At 35.9% G+C, this 25,441-nt stretch overlaps 2 protein-coding genes across 5 annotated transcripts in view; both read left to right on the top strand.

Moving 5' to 3' along the window:
* Positions 1-22,408, top strand: part of nt5c2b (5'-nucleotidase, cytosolic IIb) — a 50,179-nt gene extending 27,771 nt beyond the window's left edge. For 2 of the 3 annotated variants that reach the window (XM_021474992.3, XM_021474993.3), the window contains 10 exons: positions 5,419-5,472; positions 5,556-5,639; positions 7,716-7,757; positions 7,842-7,949; positions 10,247-10,313; positions 10,739-10,909; positions 11,489-11,540; positions 14,265-14,325; positions 15,708-15,884; positions 19,525-22,408. In XM_021474992.3, the coding sequence (XP_021330667.1) occupies positions 5,419-5,472; positions 5,556-5,639; positions 7,716-7,757; positions 7,842-7,949; positions 10,247-10,313; positions 10,739-10,909; positions 11,489-11,540; positions 14,265-14,325; positions 15,708-15,884; positions 19,525-19,761 (1,053 nt within the window). In that variant the 3' untranslated portion in view covers positions 19,762-22,408. The remainder of the gene's footprint in view (positions 1-5,418; positions 5,473-5,555; positions 5,640-7,715; positions 7,758-7,841; positions 7,950-10,246; positions 10,314-10,738; positions 10,910-11,488; positions 11,541-14,264; positions 14,326-15,707; positions 15,885-19,524) is intronic. The other variant, NM_001079966.2, reaches the window with a different exon arrangement.
* The window catches only part of LOC141385860 (uncharacterized), a 741,913-nt gene that overhangs the window by 418,674 nt on the left and 297,798 nt on the right, over positions 1-25,441 (top strand). The window lies entirely within an intron of this gene.

Raw genomic sequence — 25,441 nt, 5'->3', positions numbered from 1 at the left:
GAGTAGAAATGCCCTTGGCTTTTTCACTTATAGCTTATTTAACCCTCACCGCACCCAAGGTGTAAATATGACTCTAGCTGTTACATTATACTGATTATCACATTATGTATACAATATACCCTCTGCATTGAAGACACTGCTTTTTTGACTTCTTAGCACAATTTATAAACTCTTCATGAGTTCTCAGCTGCTAAACATACCATAGTGTATATGCACACACAGTGAGCAGTTAAACCACAATGTGGTATTGGACATTTTCCAAGTAAAGTCACAAAACATATAGTTGAAGGCAAATTTATTAGCCCTCCTAAGAAATTCTTCTCTTTTTTTTTAAGTGATGTTTAACGGAGCAAGGACATTTTCACTGTATTCCTATTCTATTTTTTCTTTTGTGAAAAGGCTTATTTCTTTCTGTTTGGCTGGGGAAAATAAAGTTTTAAATAATAATACAATTTAAATAATTTAGGGGTAATAATTATTAGCCTCTTTTTCTGACTGGCTACAGAACAAAGAAGTGTTGACTTGCCCAATAAACTGAACTTGACTAGTTAATCTTATTAACCTAGTTACACCTTTAAGTTGGGATTTTGACTGAATATTAGTATCTTGCAAAATCGCTACTAAAGTGGTATGTACTACCATCATGGCAAAGACAAAAATATAAAATAGTTATTATAAATTACTTATTAAAACTGTTATTAAAAATTTATCCTTTTTTAAACAGTATTTGGAAAACATTTGAAAATTAATTACAATTTCACAGGCTACAGGTCTTTACCTGTACATCTTTTTTTTTTTTCTTACAAATTTAACCAAGACAAAGGGCCCTATCATACATCCAGCGCAATGCGGTGCAAGGCATGATGCAATAGTTGTTTGCTAGTTTCAGCTTGGCGCAAGAGTCGTTTTGACGTTTTGACGCATTTGCGCTCATAAATGCGCCCATTGGCGTTCTGGTCTAAAAAAGGAGGCGGGTTGAGGCGCTATAGCCCCTTTCACACAGTGATACCGGTAAATATCCGGAAAATTTCCGGAACGACTTTACCGGTATGTTCAAAAAAGCGCTGTTCACACAGGCAAGGACGTTACGGAAATTTTCCGGAAAAGAGCATTCACACATCCATTCCAAAATACCGGTAAATTCTGACATCATTCACCACAAATGAGTTTTAAACGGCTGCGCTTGTATTTGTAAACATTTGACTAAATTACAAACTCTGTGGATGATCGATATTGTGAACAACTTTCTCAAGATCACTTTCGCATGTCGAGATGTTCATAATATGTGCGTGTGCTGGCGCTCACAGGCTGTTTCACAGGCACACGAACGTAAACAAACAACGGCTTATCATAAGCATCTCATCGATGATTATTTACACAGTTGGCATTAAGAAGAACATATAAACGTGATCTGACTAACTTCTAGCAGCTAAATGTGTCTGGAAAAATATTCAAAGGCTTTTATCCTCACAAACCGCGTGGACGTAAATGCGTCTGACTGTTGTGATTGGCTAAAGCAGACGTCTCACGTCAGCACGTTCTAGACGTGCACGCGCTTATTACGGGAATCTTCCTTCTGCATTCACACAGCGCAGCATTCCGGCAAATTGCCGGTAATGTTACAACTTCTCCTTCCGGAAAATAGCCAGAACGAATTTACCGGTATTTTCAAAAAGGACCTGTTCACACATACAACCTTTCCGGAAAATTGCCGGCAATTTTCCGGAAAGGTCTGTATGTGTGAAAGGGGCTATTGCTGGCGCATTGCTATTTTGAGAAACTGTAATAGATTGTTCAATAGACCAGAACAAAGCCAGTCTAATGTCCAGCGCAGAACGCGTTAGTTGTGCGCCTCGGTTACACATTGCTTAATACAGACAGGATGTACAACAGTACACAAATATCTTTAAAAAGTAAAAATAATTTAAATATTAAGGATATATATATATATATATATATATATATATATATATATATATATATATATATATATATATTATTAGCGCTGTCAAAATTAACGTGTTAACGCATGCGATTAATTTTAAATAATTAAAGCGTTAAAAAAATTTACGCAATTAACGCATTTTTTTTTCCTGTTGTGGCCAGGGGCAGACCCGGCAATTTCCCGCTGTTTCAACTTACTTTTTGGGCCGGGCTGATCATCTGCTTATGAACTGATCGGCCCATAAAACACTCAGCAGACTGTCATGTTTTTCTGCCTGAGTGATTGACGGTGCTGCTAGCTGTCACGCTCTGAAAGTGAGATGTTTCTTTTCCGGACAAAGCAGCCGTGTGACATAATCTGCAGCCCATTGGTTCTTTTCTTTATTGACATTGGGCTGACCCAATCACAAACTTCCATGTTGGGCTCTGTGTAACGTTGGTGTGTATTCGTCAAAATAGCAGAGAGTCCCGCCTGTTTCTTAAGCAGGTCGCACACCAGAAGCGCCGCTCGGCGCCGCGACACGGCGCGCACATGACAGTTTAAAGTATCACACACCAGACGCGCACATTTGAATGATATTTAACATGAAACTAATCAGATGATGCTCTGTGGCGCGGCTGAAAAATGAACTGCGTCCAGCCGCTGACTTGCGGCGCCGGTGTGTGTATCCTGATAGAAACCTATGTTTAGAATTCTAAAATACATGGCGCTGCGCGGCGCTGCCGTGTGCGACCTTCTTTACGCGCCGGTCCGCGCCGCGGGAGAGCAGGCTTTTGCGTCTGTCTGCACTCTGCAGCGGGGCACAGATCAATTTACTCCTGTCTATTCTATCTAGTTACCTATCTGTCCATATAAATATACTTTTTTAAACTTTTAATCTGCACCACGGGCGCGGAAAATTCCTATGCTGTTTCCTCAACCTGCAAGTCTTTATTTTACAAATTATAAAGAATGCCTGCTTCTTACGATCTATGAGGGGTCATTCATGTATTTTAAGATGCACTCGTTCAGAAGACAAGCGCATGAGATATCATGACATTGTGTTTATGTGTTGTACATACACACACACACACACACACACACACACACACACACACACACACACACACACACACACACATTTCTAAACATATTACTTTTAGTAACTCATTTCTAATTACTAATTTATTTTATCTTTGCCATGACAATAGTAAATAATATTTGACTAGATATTTATCAAGACACTTCTATACAGCTTAAAGTGACATTTAAATGCTTTACTAGGTTAGTTAAGTAAACTAGTCAAATTAAGGTAATTAGGCAATTTAATTAGGCAACAATGGTTTGTTCTGAAGACTTAAGGGGCTAATAATTTTGACCTTAAAATGGTTCATAAAAAATTAAAAACTGCTTTTATTCTAGCCGAAATAAAACAAATAAGTCTTTCTCCAGAAGAAAAAATATTATCAGACATACTGTGAAAATGTCCTTGCTCTGTTAAACATCATTTGAGAAATATTTAAAAAAGAAGAAATAAATCAAAGAGGGGCAAATAATTCAGACTTCAACTGTGTAGATAGATAGATAGATAGATAGATAGATAGATAGATAGATAGATAGATAGATAGATAGATAGATAGATAGATAGATAGATAGATAGATAGATAGATAGATAGATAGATAGATAGATAGATAGATAGATCGATAGATCATAACAAGAACTGCTGCTTAATTAAATGCATGTACGCATTACGTTCATTTTTGTATAGCGGGCCAGATGCTATTGATATTTATAAAAAGCCTCGCGGGCCGCCATAAAACTGATTGCGGGCCGCAGATGGCCCGCGGGCCGTAGTTTCGACACCCCTGATGTAGGCTTATAGTGACAATAATATTTATACAATATGGATATTATAATGATATTTATACATGACCAAACGAGTGTGCAACTTAAGCAACTTTTTTTTTTTACATTTAGTTTTGTATTTCTGTCCAAACAAATATTTGTTGCATTTTTTAATTGTTTAAGTTCATTTGATTGACAATGTAAAAGCTGTTAGCTACGTTTGATGTTTCATTGTTCAGTTAAACATTTTTTAGGGTTGAGACACGTTGCTTTTATTATTTATCTTTATTTTATTAATCAACATTAACTGTGTGCGTTAGTAGGCAGTTTTTGTTATGTTCATTATTTATTAGGCTCCCTCAAAACACACAGGCACCCACATTTCCAGTGTGGATTATAATTTTATTTTAATAATAAATAAATAAAAAAAGTAGTTTTTTTTTTTTTTATTTGTCAACTCGTTAGTTCATATATATGGCTTTTGTGCTTTTATAGAATGGAAGTTGGTAAACCTATTCAAGGGCATGCACAGATTTTCTATACTTTATTATTATTATTATATATTTCCATATCTGCAATTCCTGTATTTTGGCATTTTTTGCAGTCCACTTAGAATCCAATATGGAAATCAATGTTTTCTTTATTAGCATTGATTGTTTTGAAATTCAAATGGCTTTAACATGCCTGTGGTTTTATTTCTGTAATAAATATAACTGTCAAGCAGGATCTTGATGGTTTATTGTGGGTATGTTGTTTACATGAAGAAATCTGTGTTACAAGTTAAACAAAAGTTCTAATAATGAATTATATTTTGAATTTAAACAGCATTTGTCTTGCGTTTACATTAATTGTACACTCGAATAACCAAAATTACTAGTATCAGTCTTTTAAATGCTATTAATTGCGATTAATTAAAAAAAAAAAGTGAGATTAATTAGTTAATTTTTTTTAAAAATTAAAAAAAAAAAGATTGACAGCACTAATATATATATATATATATATATATATATATATATATATATATATATATATATATATATATATATATATATATATACATATATATATATATATATATATATATAGGATATAATAAGGATATATAGCCTATAGCATATAAATATAAAGGATTAAAATATTACAAAACAAAATATTTTTTAGCCTACATAAATATAAAAACCATACTTTCACTTTCATGCCTTCTTCATCTTGGGGGGCTTTTTCAGTTTATTCATAACAATTTAACTCTGTTAAACTGTTTGTTGCTTGTGAAATGCTCAGTTTTTCCACTTCCTAAGTCCATCATGTAAATAGCAAATGTGCTATGGCGCAACGCAACTGACTTTTAAAAGGAATGAGGGATGAGACTCTGATTGGTTTATTCTCAAAACACACCAATAACTCATTAAGAAAATAAGCTCAACCCTTTTAGACTATGCGCCAAGGCGCAAAGCGGATTTTTTCAAAGCTTCCTTTAATCAGCAAAAATGGATTCCAACACGCCCTAATTGCTTTTGCGCCCTGCACTTTGCGCATGAATTGTCAAAATAGAGCCCTTAATGTGTTATTGTTTTAAAAAACTAAACCAAATAAATAAACATGTAAATTTTTGTTTTATTTTATGTTTTATTTTTGTTTGTTTCTTCAGGGAACACTGAAGGAGAAAACAGTGGAAAACCTGGAGAAGTACGTTGTAAAGGATGTAAGTTGAACTTTTTGTATTACAGTTTGCAGTTTACAGTGTAATTGCAATCCTGAGAATAATTTTGCTTTATTTATCTAAAGGCAAAGTTGCCATTGCTGCTGAGCCGTATGAATGAAGTCTCCAAAGTCTTCTTAGCCACCAACAGTGACTACAAGTACACACATGTGAGTTTATTGATGCAAACAAGCATATAAAAACTCTTTTAGAAACTAGTGAGCTGCCTGAATACATATTAGCAACATGGACACATCTTAGCATGCTAATGAGAAGAAAACCTAAAAAATGACAGATTTGGAATGGTTTACATGTCAAGTTTTACATTTAACCTCATATGTACACAGTCAAATAATTAGCATGCACATACGCGTGTAACAAATACAACTGTTGCTTAAAATGATTATAATCAATCTCAGCCATGATGGATGTCTTGTTGAATTTCAGAAAGATGGAAACAGTGCTGTGAGTGATAGACATGCGATTTTTATATTTTTGGAATTTATTTTACAGAGCTTTGATGGAAAATTATTTGAGAAATCAGATTTTCAAAATGCAGCGCTGCTATACTCTCATGAAAGGATTCTGAGCTTTTTTTTAACACTAGATTGTGCTATACGCTTTACAAATAACCATACTGTGCTTGAATGCGATTTCTTAAAAATACCACTTGAACATAAATCAATCATTAATAAAATTAGGAAAGGCTTTAGCAAATCAAAAGAATGTTCATAATGAGCTGTTTTTGTCTTAATCTTGTGACATAAAATCCAGCTTAAATGAGTCATCCCAACACACACACACACACACACACACACACACACATACACTCTCTTTCTCGTGAGCATTTAAGTGCATGGTTAAACTAAGCTCAGAATCTATTTAGGAAAGAATATTTTGAAAATCTTTGAATCGATTTCTTGAATGATTTTTTTTTTTTTTTACCACAGCTCTAGTAGTTTCTATGTCGTATTCACAACTTTTTGACTTTATCGCTCCTGAAAGTCTTTTGGAAAGTTTTTGTGAACTCAGTGTTTACATTTTTAAAGTCATCACTATTTTTACCATTTTTTCCTTATAGCATTTTTCACCAGTTTCTCCTGTGTACTTATATGAACATATTCACCGAATAATAAAAAACATTGAGTACACTTTTATTTATTTGTTAGCAAATGTCAGTTTATCTAAAGGCTGATTTATACTTCTATGTCGAGTGATCTGCGTGACCCACAGCGCATGCCTTGTGCATTTCCTGCATTTATACCTCTGTGTGCTGTTTGTGTTGCTCTACAGTAACACTTCCAAAACACTAGATGGCAGTAGGTTTTTATGTTTCTCTGTGTCTATATTCTTCGCTGGTATTTTGTTTTTTTCTGAACTCTACCCCCATGTAAAATTTGCTAAAACTCGCTCATATGTGGGAACTGGCGGACATGCAACCTTTAATCATAAGGTAAACACTGAACAAAACTTGGTCACACTTTAAAATAAGGTTCATTAGGTAATGTTAATTAATGCATTTACTAAGATAAACAAACAATGAACAATACATCTACTACTGTATTTGTTCATGTTAGTTAACGTTAGTTAATGAAAATACAATAGTTCATTGTTAGTTCATGTTAACTCATGGTGCATTAACTAATGTTAACAAGCATGGACTCGGATGTTATTAATGCATTAGTAAATGTTCATATATGATTATTAAATCCTGTAGATGTGTTGTTCATGATTATTTCATGTTAGTAAATGCATTAACTAATGAACCTTAAATGGAGCTCCTTCATGGGACTCGACACTTGTATACACTCGCTCCAACGGGTTTGCATGGCTCTCGGCCCTGCCCACACTCATCAGCGCTACCAAGCCGACCAGTCACAGAGCTTGTGCTATGTAATTATAACAAGTATTTACATTTATAACAAGTATTTAAATTTTTTGAGAGGTGTGTGTCAGCGTCAGCCATGGCGAGGGCTATGTGACCACACGAAGGCTGCACCTGACCACAAGCGTGCACTTGACGCAGAAGTATAAATCAGCCTTAAATCTTTTAAGTCTTTTACACACAGCTTTACCTCACAACCTAGCTTATGATTCTTCTTAAAGTCTCTCTGTTTGCAGCTCACTAGGTATTTGATCAGTGAAAGAAAAAAACATATTTGGACATGCATACAATCTGCCTCGTGAAGCCATTTCTATAAAGAAATCTGTCAACAAACTCAGCTTTTATTTTGTCTGTTTTACAGAAAATTATGACATACTTGTTTGACTTCCCCCATGGCCCAAAGGTATAACTTTTTTCAGTCTTCTGATAAACATTTCTAGATAGGTTTACTGTCATAAATTGCTCATAATAATCTTTTGTGTTATAGCATGGCACTCCACATCGTCCATGGCAGTCGTACTTCGACCTCATCCTAGTGGATGCCCGAAAGCCTTTATTTTTTGGAGAGGGAACGGTTCTGAGACAGGTGGATACGGTGGGTACATAGCACCACAGAAACAGACACTCAGTCAGCAGGTGTAGTATTGCACGTTCTGGAACATTTTATCCTGCTGAACGCGAACACTCAGAGAGTTTGTCAGCGCTGAGTGTGGAACATTCATACTGTTAGTCTGCTGAGCAGAGTACAGCTAATTAGAGAGGAAAACTCTTTCCTGTCGTTCCTTTTACAGCTTCCCTGTACAGTGCCACTTTCAGAAATAAAGGAGAGCTGTCTTTGGGGTGGTACACATTTGTTCCTGAATGGTCCATATTTGTACCTAAAGAGTGCACATTAGTATGTAAAAAGTACTAAGTGTACCTCTTTTAGGTACAAATATAGACCCTTTAGGTGCAAACTTGTGTCTTTTGAAACAGTACTGCCCTTGTTTACAGCTCTCCTACCTTTTTTGTGAGAATGTAAGGTGCTAAACTGTTCAGGCAATTCTAAGAGAAAGATTATAGTGAAAAAATGTGTCTGTATCCAGTACATTTCACTGCAATCTGCACTAAAGAACTGGCTGAAAGATTTGCATAATTGTGCATAAATATTCAGCTTTTTCGCTGTTTGTAGTCAGGACAGAACTTGCTGCACTGATCTAATCTGAGTAGGGCAAAATTGCTTTTGCATCATTACCTGATTTACATAATTTGTTTAGTGACTCTGAGGCTAAAACAGTGCAGACATGTGTTTGTGCACATAAACAGTTATTTCAGCAGACACAATTGAAGTTTTGTGAATTACCCTTTGAATGTTCACTTATTATTTATTTGTGCTGCAAATTAACTAACTGTAATGCATAAACTTAAAGTATATTTAGTTACTAAGAGTCACAATATATAAAATATTTCAAAATAAATACACATAATTAAATCCCAGAATTATCTGCATTTGGACATATTTATTTTTTATCACCTATTTAAATGGCAATTTTCTCATTCATTTATTTGCAAAATTAAGTTTTTAGCTGAGACACATTTGTTGTGACTTGTCTTTTCTGATCTTAAACAAATTGTTCAGGGATTCATTTGTTCCCAAACCCCTACTTTGCATGAGACTAGTCTGCTGTTTTTAGTCCAATTGCCCAGTCTGTTGTGATTGGTCAACTGGGTTCAGCGTGAGACAGAAAGATAAATGCCCCCCACAATTATGAAGTCGCACAGAGTAAATGAGAGCCCAATATAGGAGTGTATTAAAGCAATGCAGTTAAACACCAGCATATTCCTCTATTCTTAACCACAACCCCAAGTATTAACAACGACACTCGTTCAGTAGTAATCCACACAGTGGCAAAAGTTGAACTATTTTGAAAATTGACCATGCTGTGCATGTGTAGTAACAGCTGATGGTGGCCATAGCTAAGACAAACGACAGAAAACAGAAAGACATTTAAATCAGTAAAGAAAGAAGCACGTGTCACATTTTCATCGTCGTTTTGAACGCATTATGTGAACAGCGCCATACAGATTTAACCTGAGAAATGCAGTACAAGCACTGATTTATAATAGATGAGTGATTACTAGTTACAACACACAATTAAATACATATTTTGCAAACTACATAAAATGAGGAAACCATTTTAATTACACTAATATGTTATGATACGGAGGAAGAAGAAACTGGTCCATATGAACTGTAACAGTCCGACAAAGTCCCATACATAATAGTCTCTGCTGCTCCTTCCTTTAATAGCAAATGGCCAATGAGTCTCGCATTGCAGTGTAGGATATTGTATCAATCACTAGGAAAACGACAGGAACAAGCATAGCACTATACTATACTGTGGTGTGAACTTTAACCCTTTATTCCCGACATCCAAATCTCCATTTGTCAGTGATCGTGATCTTCGTGTCATAATCTGTCCTTTGATCCCCCTCACTCCACTAGTGTCTGAAGGGAAAGGCACGATCTTGTTTTACTGGATCCGTCATTTCACATTTGGAAATGTATTGTATTTGCATTTAGGCAAAATATCAGAACCCAACACCATTCATTTATTCGACTATTTCGTTAAAGAATCAATAATTTTAATGACGGTGCACTTTCAGATTTACACCTCAGCTGGATGTTTTCATTAGCCTAGTGCTGTGTTACACACAGCATGGAAGGTCATTTTCAAAAACCCGTAATAAGGCCTCTTAAGAGTTTTGAAAACTTTTCAGAATTTACAGCTTGTCGGAAATGTGCTTTGGCCCATAGTAGAACCTTGTTTATTGTTTAGAACCATTGAAGTGCTGTACATGAAATGAACATTCAGGATTTTTAAATATTATTCAATATGTTCTCTATCCCAGACCACAGGGCGGCTGAAGATAGGGACGTACACTGGACCTTTACAACATGGCATTGTATACTCTGGAGGTACTGGAAATTCTTGGATAAAGATGCAGACACACAAACAGAAACTCACAGATCATTAAGGGCATTGAAACATATTTTGTTGATGAGTATTAGCTGTTAGTGTAAGATTCCTACAACTGATTCACAAATGCATAATTTGCTGACAAAACCTGTGAGAGTGTTTAATTGTTTTTAATTGGCTTTTTAATTGGAGATATATTTATAATAAAAAAGGCATTTTCATAATATGTGAAGACTTTGACAATTATACTGATTGGAATAAATTGTGCTATGATAAACATTTAACACATTGCTGATGCTTAGTTGTCATAATAATATCACAGTGGATGAGCAAATAAATAAAAAATTTAATTAAATTGAATATGCTGCAGACATTCAGAGTGTCAGTCTCTAAAAAAGTATTGTGTGCTATGATCCCTGTTCAGGTTCTTCTGATATTGTGTGTGATCTGCTCGGAGCAAAAGGAAAGGATATTTTGTACATTGGGGATCATATTTTTGGAGATATCCTGAAGTCCAAGAAGCGACAGGGTTGGCGAACGTTCCTGGTGATTCCTGAATTGGCTCAGGAGCTGCATGTGTGGACTGATAAAAGCTGTAAGTGTCAACATACATATTTTTAGCCTTTTCATGCATATAATCACATTGGTGTGATCAGCCTAGGCTGGTCTGTAAAGCATAAGATTACACCAGTGTTTGTATTTTATTCGATGCACAGTTTATGGTAACGTTTACTCTATTCCTCTCCCATCTAAACAACCACTTAGTTTAATGTATTTCAGGAGAAAAATGGTGAATTATCACGCTGTAAATCCAGCAGCTCTGATCTCCACTGAAGTATAGACTGTGCAAATCCTTACAGTGCATTATGGGTAACCAGCATAACAAAACATGTTTCACTATACCCTTCCTTTAAAATAAGAATTCTTAGTTTTGTTCAAGCTAGAAACGGCTTTATTTTCTGCATTGCAGTTTTATTACACATTAGAAACCCTGTGATTGTTAAATGCTAATAGTGTGAAATAAGCCTTCTTGTGAGCAGCTCAATAAAGAAAGGAATGCTTACACAGTGATTGAAGGAAAAAAGAGAGTGGGATGAAATGTTCACACTTGATAGGCTAAAGAAAAAGCCATGTGAAACCCAGTCATGACAGGTTTCTGCCCTCTCATTCACAGCTCTGTTCGAGGAACTTCAGGGTTTGGACATTTTCTTGGCAGAACTATACAAGTGAGTAATGCTGCCTTTGTTCATCAATGTGTGTGTTTGTGTGTGTCTCATGAAGTGGCAAAATTCAATATTTAAAACTGAAAATAGTAGAAAAAAAAGTTATTGTATTAGAACTAGAACTGAACAGCTATTTTTTTTTAAATGTGATGTTGCAAAGGACAGATTAAAGAAAGTTTCTTATCTTCAGCCCTAACTTTAGTAATGATAAATTAAATTAGGATTTTTCACAATTTCATATTACAGAAGATTTTAATCCTATCTGGTCTTATCTTGAGTTAGGATTTGTTAAATTGTGACATCAAGTTCGACAATCTACTCTGTTACAAAACAACAAGACTGCAGGAGCTGCTAATGAGTTAGCATTAACAAAATTGATTTAAAAAAAAATCTAAATCAAACAAAAAACCATAAGCCCTTAGTCACTTGCACCAAAGAGCTTAGAATGACCGAGAGGCAACACTCAATAGAACATTTCATTACAACAGCAGCACCCAGCAACAGCCCCGGATTCTCCCATTTTAGAGTGAAAGCAATCAGCTGTCCATTGGATCTTACTGCTGTCGCGATGGCAAGCAGCTGCTTTGTTTTTTATGTATTTATTTAAAAAGCGCATTAAAGCTGAGATATAACCTGAAAGACAATAATACAACACTTATTATCACTATCATTAGCACTTTTAATAGTTTATTTTACAGACTTATAATATGCTGTAGTAGCACGTTCGCCTCACAGCAAGATGGTCGCTGGTTCGAACCTCGGCTCAGTTGGCGTTTCTGTGTGGAGTTTGCATGTTCTCCCTGCCTTCGCGTGGGTTTCCTCCGGGTGCTCCGGTTTCCCCCACAGTCCAAAGACATGTGGTACAGGTGAATTGGGTAAGCTAAATTGTCCGTAGTGTATGAGTGTGTGTTTGAATGTTTCCCAGATGGGTTGCAGCTGGAAGGGCATCCGCTGCGTAAAAAAACTTGCTGGATAAGTTTGCGGTTCATTCCGCTGTGGCGACCCCGGATTAATAAAGGGACTAAGCCGACAAGAAAATGAATGAATAATATGCTGTTGTTCTATTGGAGTTTTCATTCCAAAATGGCTGCAGTTGTGTTTCCTAAATTGCACTAAAGTGTTGCCTCTTGGGGATTCTGTGCTCTTTGCTTGCACTGAAACTGGTAATGCTCCATGATGCTTTTTTGGTCTCTGTAATGCTGGTTGCAGTTCCTGCGCTATCATGTTGTGTGACCGTCTGTAATTGCATAAGTGCTTTGTCCTCGATATGTAACCCTTTTGGGGTCCTCCAAGAGACTTTTTACCATTAAACATCTCTGTTCTTTAGTTTCAATCATCAATAAATGCAATGCCATTGTTGAACAGTGTAACTATAAGTGTTCTTCTTCTATAAGAGTTCTTCCCCCATTAACCTTTCATAAGTTAGGGCAGGTGTTGCTGTGCTCTGAACTTAAGAGTGTGTAGTTTGTGTGTTTTTGTTTATTTGTCAAGTTAGGACATTTCTGTAATACCTATCCGTAGTTAAGATAACACACTTAGAGAATGCTGTTCTGTAATAGTGTTTGGCCTAAATGTGACCCTAACTAAAATTGCCAATTTCAACCAAACAAATAGTATAAGATTTTAAAGTTAGAAACATTCTGTTATATGCCACCAGAGGAGGTATAGTAGACTGACACAAGAGGATCTTAACAGCCATCAACACTGATTTCAGTTTCATGATTCTAAATAGAATGATTCAGTTAACTGTATATTCACCAAATCAACTAAGCACATACATGGTAATATGTAGCCAAGTTAAATGCATTGTTACTAAATGTAATTAATTCATTAATTAAAAAATAGAATTACCATACTACCATACATCAACACTGGTTTCAGTTTCATGCATCACTAAAGGCTCTATCAAACACCCGGCGCAATAGTAATATATGACAAAATATTTATCCTATAGTTTAAATTCTTTATAGTTGTCTGTTGTTGATTTATTAGTAATGCAAGATTAATCTGAAAATAAAACAAAACATACACTGTAGCTAGCAATGAGTTCTAGAACTAATGCAAACTTTCCTGCTCAAAACAACAAATTAAAACTCGATAAAAAGTAATCGGTAGTGTTTACGTGAAGACTGTCTGTTGATTAAGTATGCGGATTAGGTTTGTCAACAATAATTTTGAATAGCCTGCTTGAATAGCTATACTGTATGTAGAATCTAGTTGAACTGCCTTTATTTTTCATCTGTCATAATCAAAATTAAAGAAGGTCTAGGTAAGCTTTTATTTATTGATATAGTATAATATCTAATATTAAATGTAATATGTTTTGGAAATAAAACATGTTGAGAATATGATGATGTCTATCGGAGGTTTATTTCTGAATCTTGAGAGTTTTCTGTATCCTTCATATTCTAAAACGAAGTGAAACTGAACAAAGGTAAAAAAAAAATTTAAAAATTAAAAAAAAAAAACACACAAAGTAAAGAAATAAATGGTGAATAAATGGATTCACTGTTTGCTCAGTTCTGACTGGTGCACCAGTCGGCTGTGTGGGGCACAGAGTGAGAGAGTTCACCTGCTGATAAGCAGTTATTTTTAAACCTTGACATCGACTTTGGAGCTCACACTCCATTTCTGACTCCAACTGATACCATCCCATCCTCCTCTTCACTTCTTTGTTTTTACATTCAGACTCTGCTTTTCTCTCACTAACATTCTTTCTTTCTGTAGGCATTTGGACAGTAGCAGCAATGAGAGGCCAGATATCAGTGCCATCCAGAGAAGAATGAAGGTACACACACAGACATTTTTGTAAAGCTATATTTGTTAATGATTTTTTATAATATAAATACTGTATATTCTTTCGCCTATCTCTAATCCCAACCCTCACAGGAAACAATTTGCATTTTTATATTTTTATAAAATTCATTTTGTTTGATTTATGAGCCGTTTTCATCAATACAAATTGTTCCCACAAGGTTGCAATTGACATTTGGTCCTCACAAGGAACATGCATATACACACACCAAAGCCTGCCCCTAAACCTATTCCTGCATTTTTACATAAACATTATTTAATAGTTTTAATAAGAAACAAGTTTCTTCCCTGCAATATTAACAATCCTGGAACATTTAATCCCAGCGGTATAATAAACACACACACACACACAAATAATCACACTTTTGCATTTCTTATATTCCTATTGTGATCTGACCTCTTTCCGTTATATTTTAATTTACAGTAAGTACTTACAAAGTTTCCTAAAACAGTTTGTAGTTTAAAAATGTTCTGGGTTGTTTTTTTAACCATGTCAGTAGCTCAATCTCACTTCAATCATCACATTATTGACATGAATGAACAGGAAATTGTGTAACAGTTAATACACATGGAATGGCAACATAGAAGGCTTATCCATTTAGTTTATGTCTTTGGTAATCAGTAGCATGTCACGTTCAGCTAAAGACTGTATTATTAGCCCTCCTGTGAAACCTAAAATCTTTTCAAATGTTTTCCAAGTGCTGTTTGATGGAGAGAGAATTGTTTTCAACACATTTAAAAAAAAAATGTTTTCTTATTTCTAATAACTACCTTCTTTTGTCTTTGCCACAATGACCATACGTAATATTTGGTGGTCACTAATATTCATCTTAAAGCACAATTTATATGTTGAACCTAACTTGTGTTGTTAACCTAATTGACCTAGATAAGTATAGGCAAGTTATTCTACAGCAGTTGTAATTTTGTAGACAATTGATTGACTTGAACTGAAGAGAAACATAGAAAATGAACAGAAACCCTTGCTCTGATAAACATCATGTGGGAAATGTTTGAAAAGAATTACTTTAAAGGGGCTAATAATTTTGTCTTCAACTGTATGCCACCAATTGGTACATTGAGTGATGTACCATTGAATTAAATAAAAAAAAGCCTTGAGAAGACCTTGTAATACCTAAATCTTGTTGGCAGAGCAAAATATATACTAAAATAACTATATAAGCAGTAACTAACGAACACTGGAAATAATCACATTCACTCACTTTCAGCTGAAAGCAGTTACTCTGGCATATATTTTTCTGAGGTGCATGCCCTTCCAACTGCAAGAACAAATATAATCTAATTCAAAATATTAATAAAAATGATCTCAGTAATTGTCTCTGTGTTTTTGCTCATCAGAAAGTGACACATGACATGGACATGTGTTATGGAATGATGGGAAGTCTGTTTCGCAGTGGTTCTCGGCAGACTCTGTTTGCGTCTCAGGTGATGCGTTACGCTGATCTCTACGCTGCATCATTCATCAACCTGCTCTACTACCCTTTCAGCTACCTGTTTAGAGCCGCTCATGTGCTGGTAAGAACACACACACACACACACACACACACATAATGATCATTATAGAGTACAGACTGTACAATATTTTCTGTTCTCTTGGCCCAACCATACCCTTAATGTCTAAAAATAATCTTAGTTCTGGATCAGTCATTTTCTTTATGGGCCAAATCAAAATGTCCTCACAGGATCAAACATTACTAGTATAGCTAAAATTTGTGATGGACACCAGGCATTGACACATTCATACAGCTGGAATTCTAGAAAATGTTAATTTTTTTGTAAAAGAAAATGAAGCTTTTATAGGTGGTGCTCGTTTACTAAAAAGTGATTATTAATAAAACCTGTTTCTGGAAAAACCCTCTTTTAAATTAGAATATTATTTCACAAAGTTATTTTGTCAAATAAATAAAGCCTAAATTAGGATATGTTGATGATTTTGATGAAGTTTCTTTGTAAAGATATACCTTGGGTTCAGCAGAACTCAAGGTCATCTTGAACTCAGATCTCCTGTGTCACAGCTGTGCTCTGTATGCTAATGAATTTCTAATATCCCTGAGATGGCTCTCACACTTTCCATTTCCATTTCAACTGATTACACATTAAAGATCACCCTTAATTTAGTGGAGACAATAAATTGTGTTGACTTAAACCTTAAATCAGCAGTTACTTTATTAAAAACAGACATTGTTGTACAGAATAAGACATTGCTAGGTTAAGACACAGACTTGACTTCTTATAAATCTGTACTCAGTACAAACAAAACAAATAGTACAATGGAAAGACTGGTATTGTTGCATTTTTTAACTCCGTATTGAAATACTGGTACCTCCTATACACACCCAGGATTGTTCGGTTCTTAGAGAGTATGTAAGTGAAGTGGCAAGAATATCACAAAACTGACAAATCACTATTACATTTTAAATGCAATGCCTCATCTCAAGTAGCAAATAAAATCAGTAAAACTTTATTTTAAGGTGTCCTTTGATATATTCAATTATTTATGCATAATTACATGCAATTCGCCCTAAACCTATTCTGCATTCTGACTAACCTTACAGTAAGTACATTTAACTTATTACTTTTACTCAATAGTTAAATCAGATGTTACACTGTAACAAGGACACCTTAAAATCAATTGTAACCATAAAATTGGGTTTACCTCAGTGCATGCTTGCAGATTTAACATGATGAGGGAGTTTTTTTTTTTTTTTTTTTTTTTTTTTTTTTAGTGTAAATAGTCAAAGGTTTAATTATTTAAAAGTGACATTACAAACAAAATAGTCTAAACTTGACAACAACAGATCCTATAAATGTTGTAATGCATAGAATACTCGCAAATAATTTGTAGTAGACTGCAATCAAGTTTTTGATCATTTGATGTATGTGGGCCATAATGTTGTTTTCTTTTCTTTTTTTGGTCTAAACCTACTCATGTATGATCACCGCAGTTTTGCTATGATTCTGACATTGCCTTTTGTTGAGTAACTTACAGTAGGACTGTAAAAAGGATATTTCATTTACACATTTCATTTTCAGTTTAAAAAATATACTCAAATTTTACTTGTTCAAAAGCGTTTTCAAGTTTTTTCTTTTGTTGAATAACCCTGTTAGCTGTGTAAGCTTCTTTTGTTGAACACAAATAAAGATATGCTAAAGAATGTTGAAAAAACAACCTTTGACATCTGTAGTTTATTTACTGTTTATGACAATTCCTTCATTTTCCAGCATTTTTTTTTCTTTCAGAATAATGCATTTTGTGTTTAACGAAGAAAGAAATTCATAAAAGTTTAGAACCACTTAGTAGTAGAAAAATGTTTGGGTAAAATAATCCCTTTAGTAGTAGTTCTCTAAATGGAAAAGAAAATATTGGTTTATTAGTTGAAAACATTTTTAATCATTGAATCTATATTTGTTGTGTTTGTGATGAAGCAGAAGCTGAGCTCTAAACAAGACTAAACACTATAGACTTCTACACACCAGAATGTTGATGCAAAGTTGTTGTTTTTTTTCCTTGACATGGAGCTCATTAAACACTTAATTTGCTGCTTATCAATAGTATGGTAGAAGTTTAGTTTAGGTATTGGTATCAGGGATGTAGAGTAATACACTTTATAGGAGTTGAAATCATTAACCCTTGTATCTGTAATCACGATTCACTCTGCTAATACTACACCTTGGGTTAACGGATAATCCTGGGTATTCATTAATAGGTGTTTACATTCATAAATCCCAGGTTAATGTATTATTTGCAGTCTCTGTCGCTGTTAAGATGCTGTTTACACAGCAATTTCACATCTTTGTCTTTCCCTTCATTAATCTGGGGTCGCCACAGCGGAATGAACCGGCAAATTACCCAGCATATGTTTTATGCTGCGGATGCCCTTCCAGCTGCAACCCGTCACAGGGAAACATCCATACACACTCATTCACACACAAACTCAACAAACAATTTAGCTTACCCAATTCACCTATAGCGCATGTCTTGGACTTGTGGCAGAAATCGGAGCACTCGGAGGAAACCCACACATACGTAGAGAGAACATGCAAACTCCACGCAGAAATGTCAACTGACCCAGCCGAGGCTCGACCCAGCGACCTTCTTGCTGTGAGGCGACAGCACTACTTACTGTGCCACCGCGTCGCCTTCACATATTTTTGTCAGTTATAAAAAGAGTCGCTGATCGGTTCCAACATGCTTTCCATCTTTTAATATTTCCTCACTTTTCTCTCACTGACTGCTGTTTACATGATGCATCCCTCCGGTTACTGACATGACATGACCACGCAGCTCAAGCAGCACCAAACAAAGACTGCTCACACTGAAAAACCCCAGGTAAAATACAGTGCTAGCAGAGCTTTTTAATCACAGGTGTGAGGTGTGTCTTTACCTGGTGTTAAAAGCAATGTTTAAAACCGTAATAACAAGGCGTCAGGACAGACAGAATCTTCAATGCGGAATTGCGCTCGTTTTTGCGATTGTTTTAGAACTTCTGATTCAGTTTCCTATGAGAGAAATGACTAGGAATAATTATCGGCAGAAAATAGTCAAACTACTTGCTCTACAAACAAGTGTTTGCATAACTGCACAGACAAAGTTGAAATAATATAATAAGAAAAGATCAGTTTGCAACATGAAGCAGCAAAGCGAGATGTTTTTAACGTCTAAAAATGAATGGAAGTGAATGTGACTGGACGTCTTGAGCCAAAATGATTGAAATAGCTGCTCCCGCTCGTACACAGAGGATAAGGTGAATAGTAAACTAAAACCTTGAGATAAAACACATGAACTAAAAACAAAAACGTTTTAACTTTTGTAAGTTTTACAACAGAGTTGTGTGTGGGCGCATATTCCGTGTGGGCCTTCCCAGGGTTAAGCACAGTATGAAAAGCCCTTATATGTACTTATAAACCGGCCAATATCTTAATAACAGGCAGGTAATCCGCAGGTAGTTTATATTGGAAATTGTTACTCAAAATAAAGTGTAACCAAAATGTCTTGAATGTTGAATAAGGTCTTTAAAAATGTTGCTAATAAGCATGAGCGACAAACATCCCAGTCTGCGCAATGCTTTCAAAAAAACATATACTCTTGTGCTCAGTGCCTAGACCAGTTGAACGTAATTTTTACTGTCGCTGTCTCCTCTTTTCTCTTTTCCAGATGCCCCATGAGTCCACAGTAGAACACGCTCATGTAGAGACCGACACAGAGTCTCCTCTGGCCACACGTAACCGCCACTGTGTGGACTGCAAAGACATCGACTGCAAAAGAAACCAGCTCACACGCTCCATCAGCGAAATCAAACCACCGCATCTGTTCGCTCAACCACCACAGGAAATCACACACTGCCACGATGAAGACGATGATGAAGAAGAAGAGGAAGAGGAGGAGGAGTAGACGGTTTTGACCATTTGAAGGGTAAAACACGCTGGATGATAAGGAGGAGGAAATGGATGAGTTGATGTATGAAGCTGAAAACAAGTGCAGTTCACCCTAACTGACGGTTTCCTGTTAAAGATGACTAAAGAAATGAACAAAGGTTTGTTTAAAAAAAAACATTGGATGGCAATCATTTATCGCTCACTATATATTGTCATGTGATATTCATCCAGTGGAAGGGACACTTACTTTACTGTGAACTGATGGTAAAACTTGCGAGTTTACATTAGACATTCATGTATGATCATACATGCAGCATATTGGTGAAACCTTGCGTTATTTTTTTATACAACGACTCGAAAAATCAGAGTCTTGATAGGTGTTAAAGTGCGATACACATGTTTTTAAGGATGTTAGAGAAATATTTTACTATATATTTTTTAGTTTTAGAGTAACTTCTGAAAAGCCAGTCCATCCAGTCAGATTATCTTGGTTACTACCTCCTGCAAAGGCTGTATCCATTTTTAGAATCCAATTTCTTTGGAATAGGGAAAAAAAAGTGTGTGTATGTTGGCAGAGTGTCTGTGTTGAAATCCAGCACGTGTTGAGAATCTGAATGAAGCACAGAAAGAAAAAAAAGCACGGTTCATTGAGACGTGTGTGAGGAAGTGCAGCCAACACAAGAATCCAGTTACTTGGCAACAACATGTAGCCGTTTGCTGTTAACATCTTGTTTTTAATACAGACATTTTAGCTAACGCTAATGCTACAGTAGTTGCTTGTCATATTAGGGATCACTCATGCACAAAAATGGTCTGATCACAAACATACACATCTAATATTGCAACAAAAATACAAAAATAAACACTATGATTTCACTTTGACTGTTTTTATACTCTTGAATAAGCTAAGCAGAACGCTCTAGTTTTGTCATTACGTGCCATATATCTGCCTGACTTATATCAGATGCAAAAACTATTCAACTAGTCATCATATATACTGTAAGTGACCTTGATATGCAAAAAATAAAAACAAAAAAACAAGTGAGGAGTTTGTTATCACACATCAGTCATTGGGAGAAAAAGTAGAGTAGCAGCTGGGCATTGTGAAAGGAATGGGTTGAGAATGAGTGCTGTTGCTCTGGTGATCGTTTCTATGGAATTTAGTGACTCATGTTGAACTCTGTTGATGGTTTACTCCCATGTGGACCAAAACGGTGTGGAGATGTTGATTGATTTAGCTTCAAGGGTCCTATTAGACACTATTCAGTGTCGGTTGTTAAGAAATAAACATTGTTATTAAGAATTACGGTAGTTAATGGTTTATAGAGAACACTGTTTGGCTTTGGGAAGCGTTCCAAGTGCATGAAACAGGTAGATTAGGATGATCGTGTGACTTTCATATGCATTACTCAAAGATAATAGGACGTAGGATCTAAATGAAGCTACCTGAGCTGTAATGCAACATGTGATACCTGTATGCATATTATAACTGTATATTATTTTGTTTTTTTTAGAGAATGTGTTTTTTTTTCATGGGTCTGACTGTCAGTTTTTCTAAAGGGAAGACCGAGTAGGAAGGTTTGTTATGAGGCACAAAATAGTTTATTTTTTTTAGATTTTCAAAAGTCTGTTTCTAAGGAAGCTGTTAAACAAGATATTTTTAAACATACATTGCATATTTTATATATGTCAATACAAATGGACATCCCAAAATGGGGCAGTTCTTTTAAAAATATACTTGTTCTTGGTCCAGGTCTTTAGAGACTGTGGTATAGGGAGTGTTTATGTCCAAATTTTTATCGTCCATCTCTTTTTTTTTTTCCCCCTCTGTTTCCATTGGCTTTGTATACAAACTCAACATTGTGGGTGTGTGTGTGTGTGTATATATATATATATATATATATATATATATATATATATATATATATATATATATATATATATATATATATATACACATCTAAAGTATACATAGATGTATGTAGATATAGATAGATAAATAAATAATATGGCTAGTTCCCTGGACATGGAATAAAACTAGTCCTGGGCTAATTTGCACTGGTGTAGGCAGTTATCTTTTTTTTAGCTGTCTATGCAAGGGGAAACTGGCTTAGATTATATTTTAAAGTAATAGAATAGCAAAGGCATAGAGTTTAAACAGTATTCGTCCACTTATGCCGTTAGTTATTATTCTAGATCACATTTCTTTAATCAAAGGTAGCTTTGCATACTGTATGTTTCTGTTTGAACTAGTGTTTTCATAGTATATTCTGGCATAGTTTAAAGTATAGTTGTTTATTAACTGTGCCAATAACCTACTAAATATTTGCTCTTTTCTATTTTTTATCTTATTCCTAATTTGTTTTTTCTTCTTCTTCTTTTAGTTATTTTTCAATTTAAACATTATTCAGTGTAATGTACTTTTTTTTAGCTTTCAGTTTTTTTTTTTTTTTTTTTGTTTTTTTTTTTGAGCAAAATAGCCATGACATTTATTAATCCCATTTTTTCATTTGTTGTTTGTTTAGGGCCTGTGATTTCATGTGTCTAAAGTTTGGTTTTGCTCCCTGAATTACGATACTTTCTGATTTATAGAGTTGTAAACTTATCCAAATGGGAAATTGCATTGCAATGTACAATAAAGTTAATTTTCCATAATAAAGTCACCGTTGGTCTCCTGTTGTGTTTCCTTCTGACATCATACAGTATGCCTGAACATAAGGTTTTATGTTTTTTAGAATAGTTAAGAACATCTTGTTAAAAGCCTGTTCAGACCAATAATATCTATAACATAGTGTTGCTATCCATTATAATTTTGAGGTTTACATCAGCTACAATGACAAGAAAGACTAATCTTAGGAATAACTTTCAAAGCGCCTTTATGAACGATTGACAGCCAACCCATCTACCATATTTTAAAGGAAGTTTAACTTTATTGGAAATAGGCTCATTTTATAAGTATATCCTAGAGTTAAATAGTACCATTTCATCCAATCTCTGGCACTTTTAGCTTATCTAAGCAAAAATCATTGAATTAGATTAAATCAATATCATCCCATTAAAAAAAAAGATAAGTTATAAATGATGTGCAATACCTGAACATTGGCTACAGTTCCTTGATTTTTATGACAGCATGAGAGTATAGTTACTAGTCATATTGGCTTAGAAAAATAGCAACATTTCAATGCCCAACAAGTCTTAGTACACAATGTAACTACAGACGAGATGAGCTTTAAATATGAAAATTATTGAAAATTAAAAAATTAATTAATTAAAAGAGTGAGATGCTAATGGTTTATTCCGATTTAATGCTCTAAAATTTAAGAGTTCACACTTAGCTGATGATTGATTACCGAGCATGTTTAGCATGCTGTGCTGGGAGAGAGCCCTGAGCTCATAAGATCCTCGAGCCCAGGGTGAGAGGAGAGTTTGAGCTCAGGTAGGTCTCGAGAACTCCACCCCTTATATAGTGCTAATGACAAATTAGGAATTGTTATGTAGACATATACTGCTGGATACGAGCTAGACTATATTGCCAATTTGGATTGGCCGATTCATTTGATGCATGTCTTTGGACTGTGGAAGAAAACCAGAAAACTGGTTTATATAAAAAATATATATATAAAATGTATATTACCCTGTTTCTCTGGTTAACTCTGTTACATCAGTTAGAAAAAGCCATTTACATTAAAGCACTGAACACTGACTTGCTCCAAGTGATTTCACTTCTGGGAGGGGCGGTGGTGTTAAGTGGTCAGTTGCTTGGTATGTGTCACAATCGAAAGTGAAGAGCCGGGGAGGGATTTGCAGACAAAGAGGGTTGGGGAGTCGAGGAAGAAAGTGAAGGAGGAAGGCGAGGGGAGGAGGGTAAAATAAGGATCTGATTTCATAGGTACCAGATCAGATTGAAGAGGTATGGGATTCAGATACGGCTTGTTCCAGCACAAATTAAGACCTGGGATACACCAATGGTAGATTAACTACTTGTCAACTCAGTTGATATTTTCACTGATTCAAAAAAAAAAAAAAAAAAAAGATATATAAAATTTGATTTTGGACATGCCATGGTTTGAGGTTAGCATCTTGAGCTAAACCAAAAAATGGTGAAAAACAAATGTAAACTCTGTTATGGTTAAAAATGTTGAACAATAAGTTAAACAACAATTAGCAACATAATCAAATGTTCACCAGTGGGAGGGGAAATTCAATGCCATGTGACATTTGACACTTAGGAAGATATCACCAGATAGCCAATGATTCTGAGGAGTAATAAAATGGAATGTCAATGAATGCCATATAATTGACATTCATATTCATAATTGGCATTCATATTGGCAGCTCCCAGCGCACGCAGCTGACAGCAATACTGAGCTGAGTATAACGCTGTTAGCCAAGTGTCGCTTAGCACAGTTTACATTGAGAAGCCTCATGTGCAACTAAGAGAGTCTTGAGTTTGTTGTTATCGACTTCAATCAAAAGAGAGAGAAAGAAAGCTGCCGTCTTCAGAGAAGCTGTTTCTCCTGGGTCCAGTGTGAGTGACAACATGAGCAGCAGCAGTTGAGCTGGGTCCATTCTCCCGTCCCTGAACATTTCACCTGTCCAGTTCACAAAAGTCTGTGTTCGTTATGACCGTGTGTTTCTGGGTGTGGTGGTCCCCTTTTCCCAGATAGTGGCAAGAGTATTGCATTGCATGTCTGGGATCTAGCATGATAATGCGGTGCTCACGGGCAGCAAGATCACAGCTAGCCCTTGCAAAAGGGTGAACCACCCTTGTTGTCTCCTGCAAACTGGTTGGTAATCAGGCACATCTGAGGGTTACAGTGGGGGTCAACCTGCCACTTCAGGTAAAGCGTGCCTTCTTCCTGGCGTGGTCATCCTCGCCTTCCATCCAAAGCATGTAGGTTGTCTCCGTCCATCAGGGCAAGAGCCTACACTGCTGCAGGCCAAGGTTCTTCTGCCCTGCATGCTATGGCCATGTATCAGTACTACCAAGTGCAGGTGTTGACCCAGTTGGTCCCAACCCAGGCTTAATGCAAGAACTACTCATCATAACAAACTATGCTCTGATGACCACTAAGTCAGCTGTGAATGTCCTTGGATAGACGATGACCTGGTTAGCACTGCCCAGCCCATCCAGACAATCATATTCAGCTATGCGATTTAGTTTGCCAAACAGCCATCACCTCAAGTTCACTGACATGTATTTTACCAGGGTCAAGCCCCCTTCCGTCTTGCACGAGGAGATTGCAGTCCTCCTTGTGTAGGATGCAATCAAGCTGGTCCATCAAGCCAAGATGAAGAGCAAGTTTTACAACCTGTACTTCATCTTACCCAAAAAGAGAGGTTGGTTATGGCCAATACTTCATCTGCACTTTTTAAACTGCTGTCTTCACAAGCTGCTGCTCAAAATGCTCACCCAGAAGTGCATCCTTCAATGCATTCATATTCGGGATTGGTTTGCAGCAATAGACCTGAAGGATGTGCATTTTCATGTCTTCCATGTCACTCGCAGCTTCTGCGGTTTGCGTTTGAGGGTTGAGTATAGCAGTCCTCCCCTTAGGGCTCTCCATGTCTGCTCAATTGGTTATGCACAGGAACAGGGTGCCTCGACCTGTTGGATCTTCAGATAAATCAATAAAAGAGCAAGCTTGTCTTCGAGCAGACCATGTTTTTTCTCGGTTGGAGCTGGACTCAATCAC

Source organism: Danio rerio, chromosome 1, assembly GCF_049306965.1.
Source record: "Danio rerio strain Tuebingen ecotype United States chromosome 1, GRCz12tu, whole genome shotgun sequence".
NCBI classification, from domain to species: Eukaryota; Metazoa; Chordata; class Actinopteri; order Cypriniformes; family Danionidae; genus Danio; species Danio rerio.
This window is presented reverse-complemented; position numbering and strand designations above follow the sequence as displayed.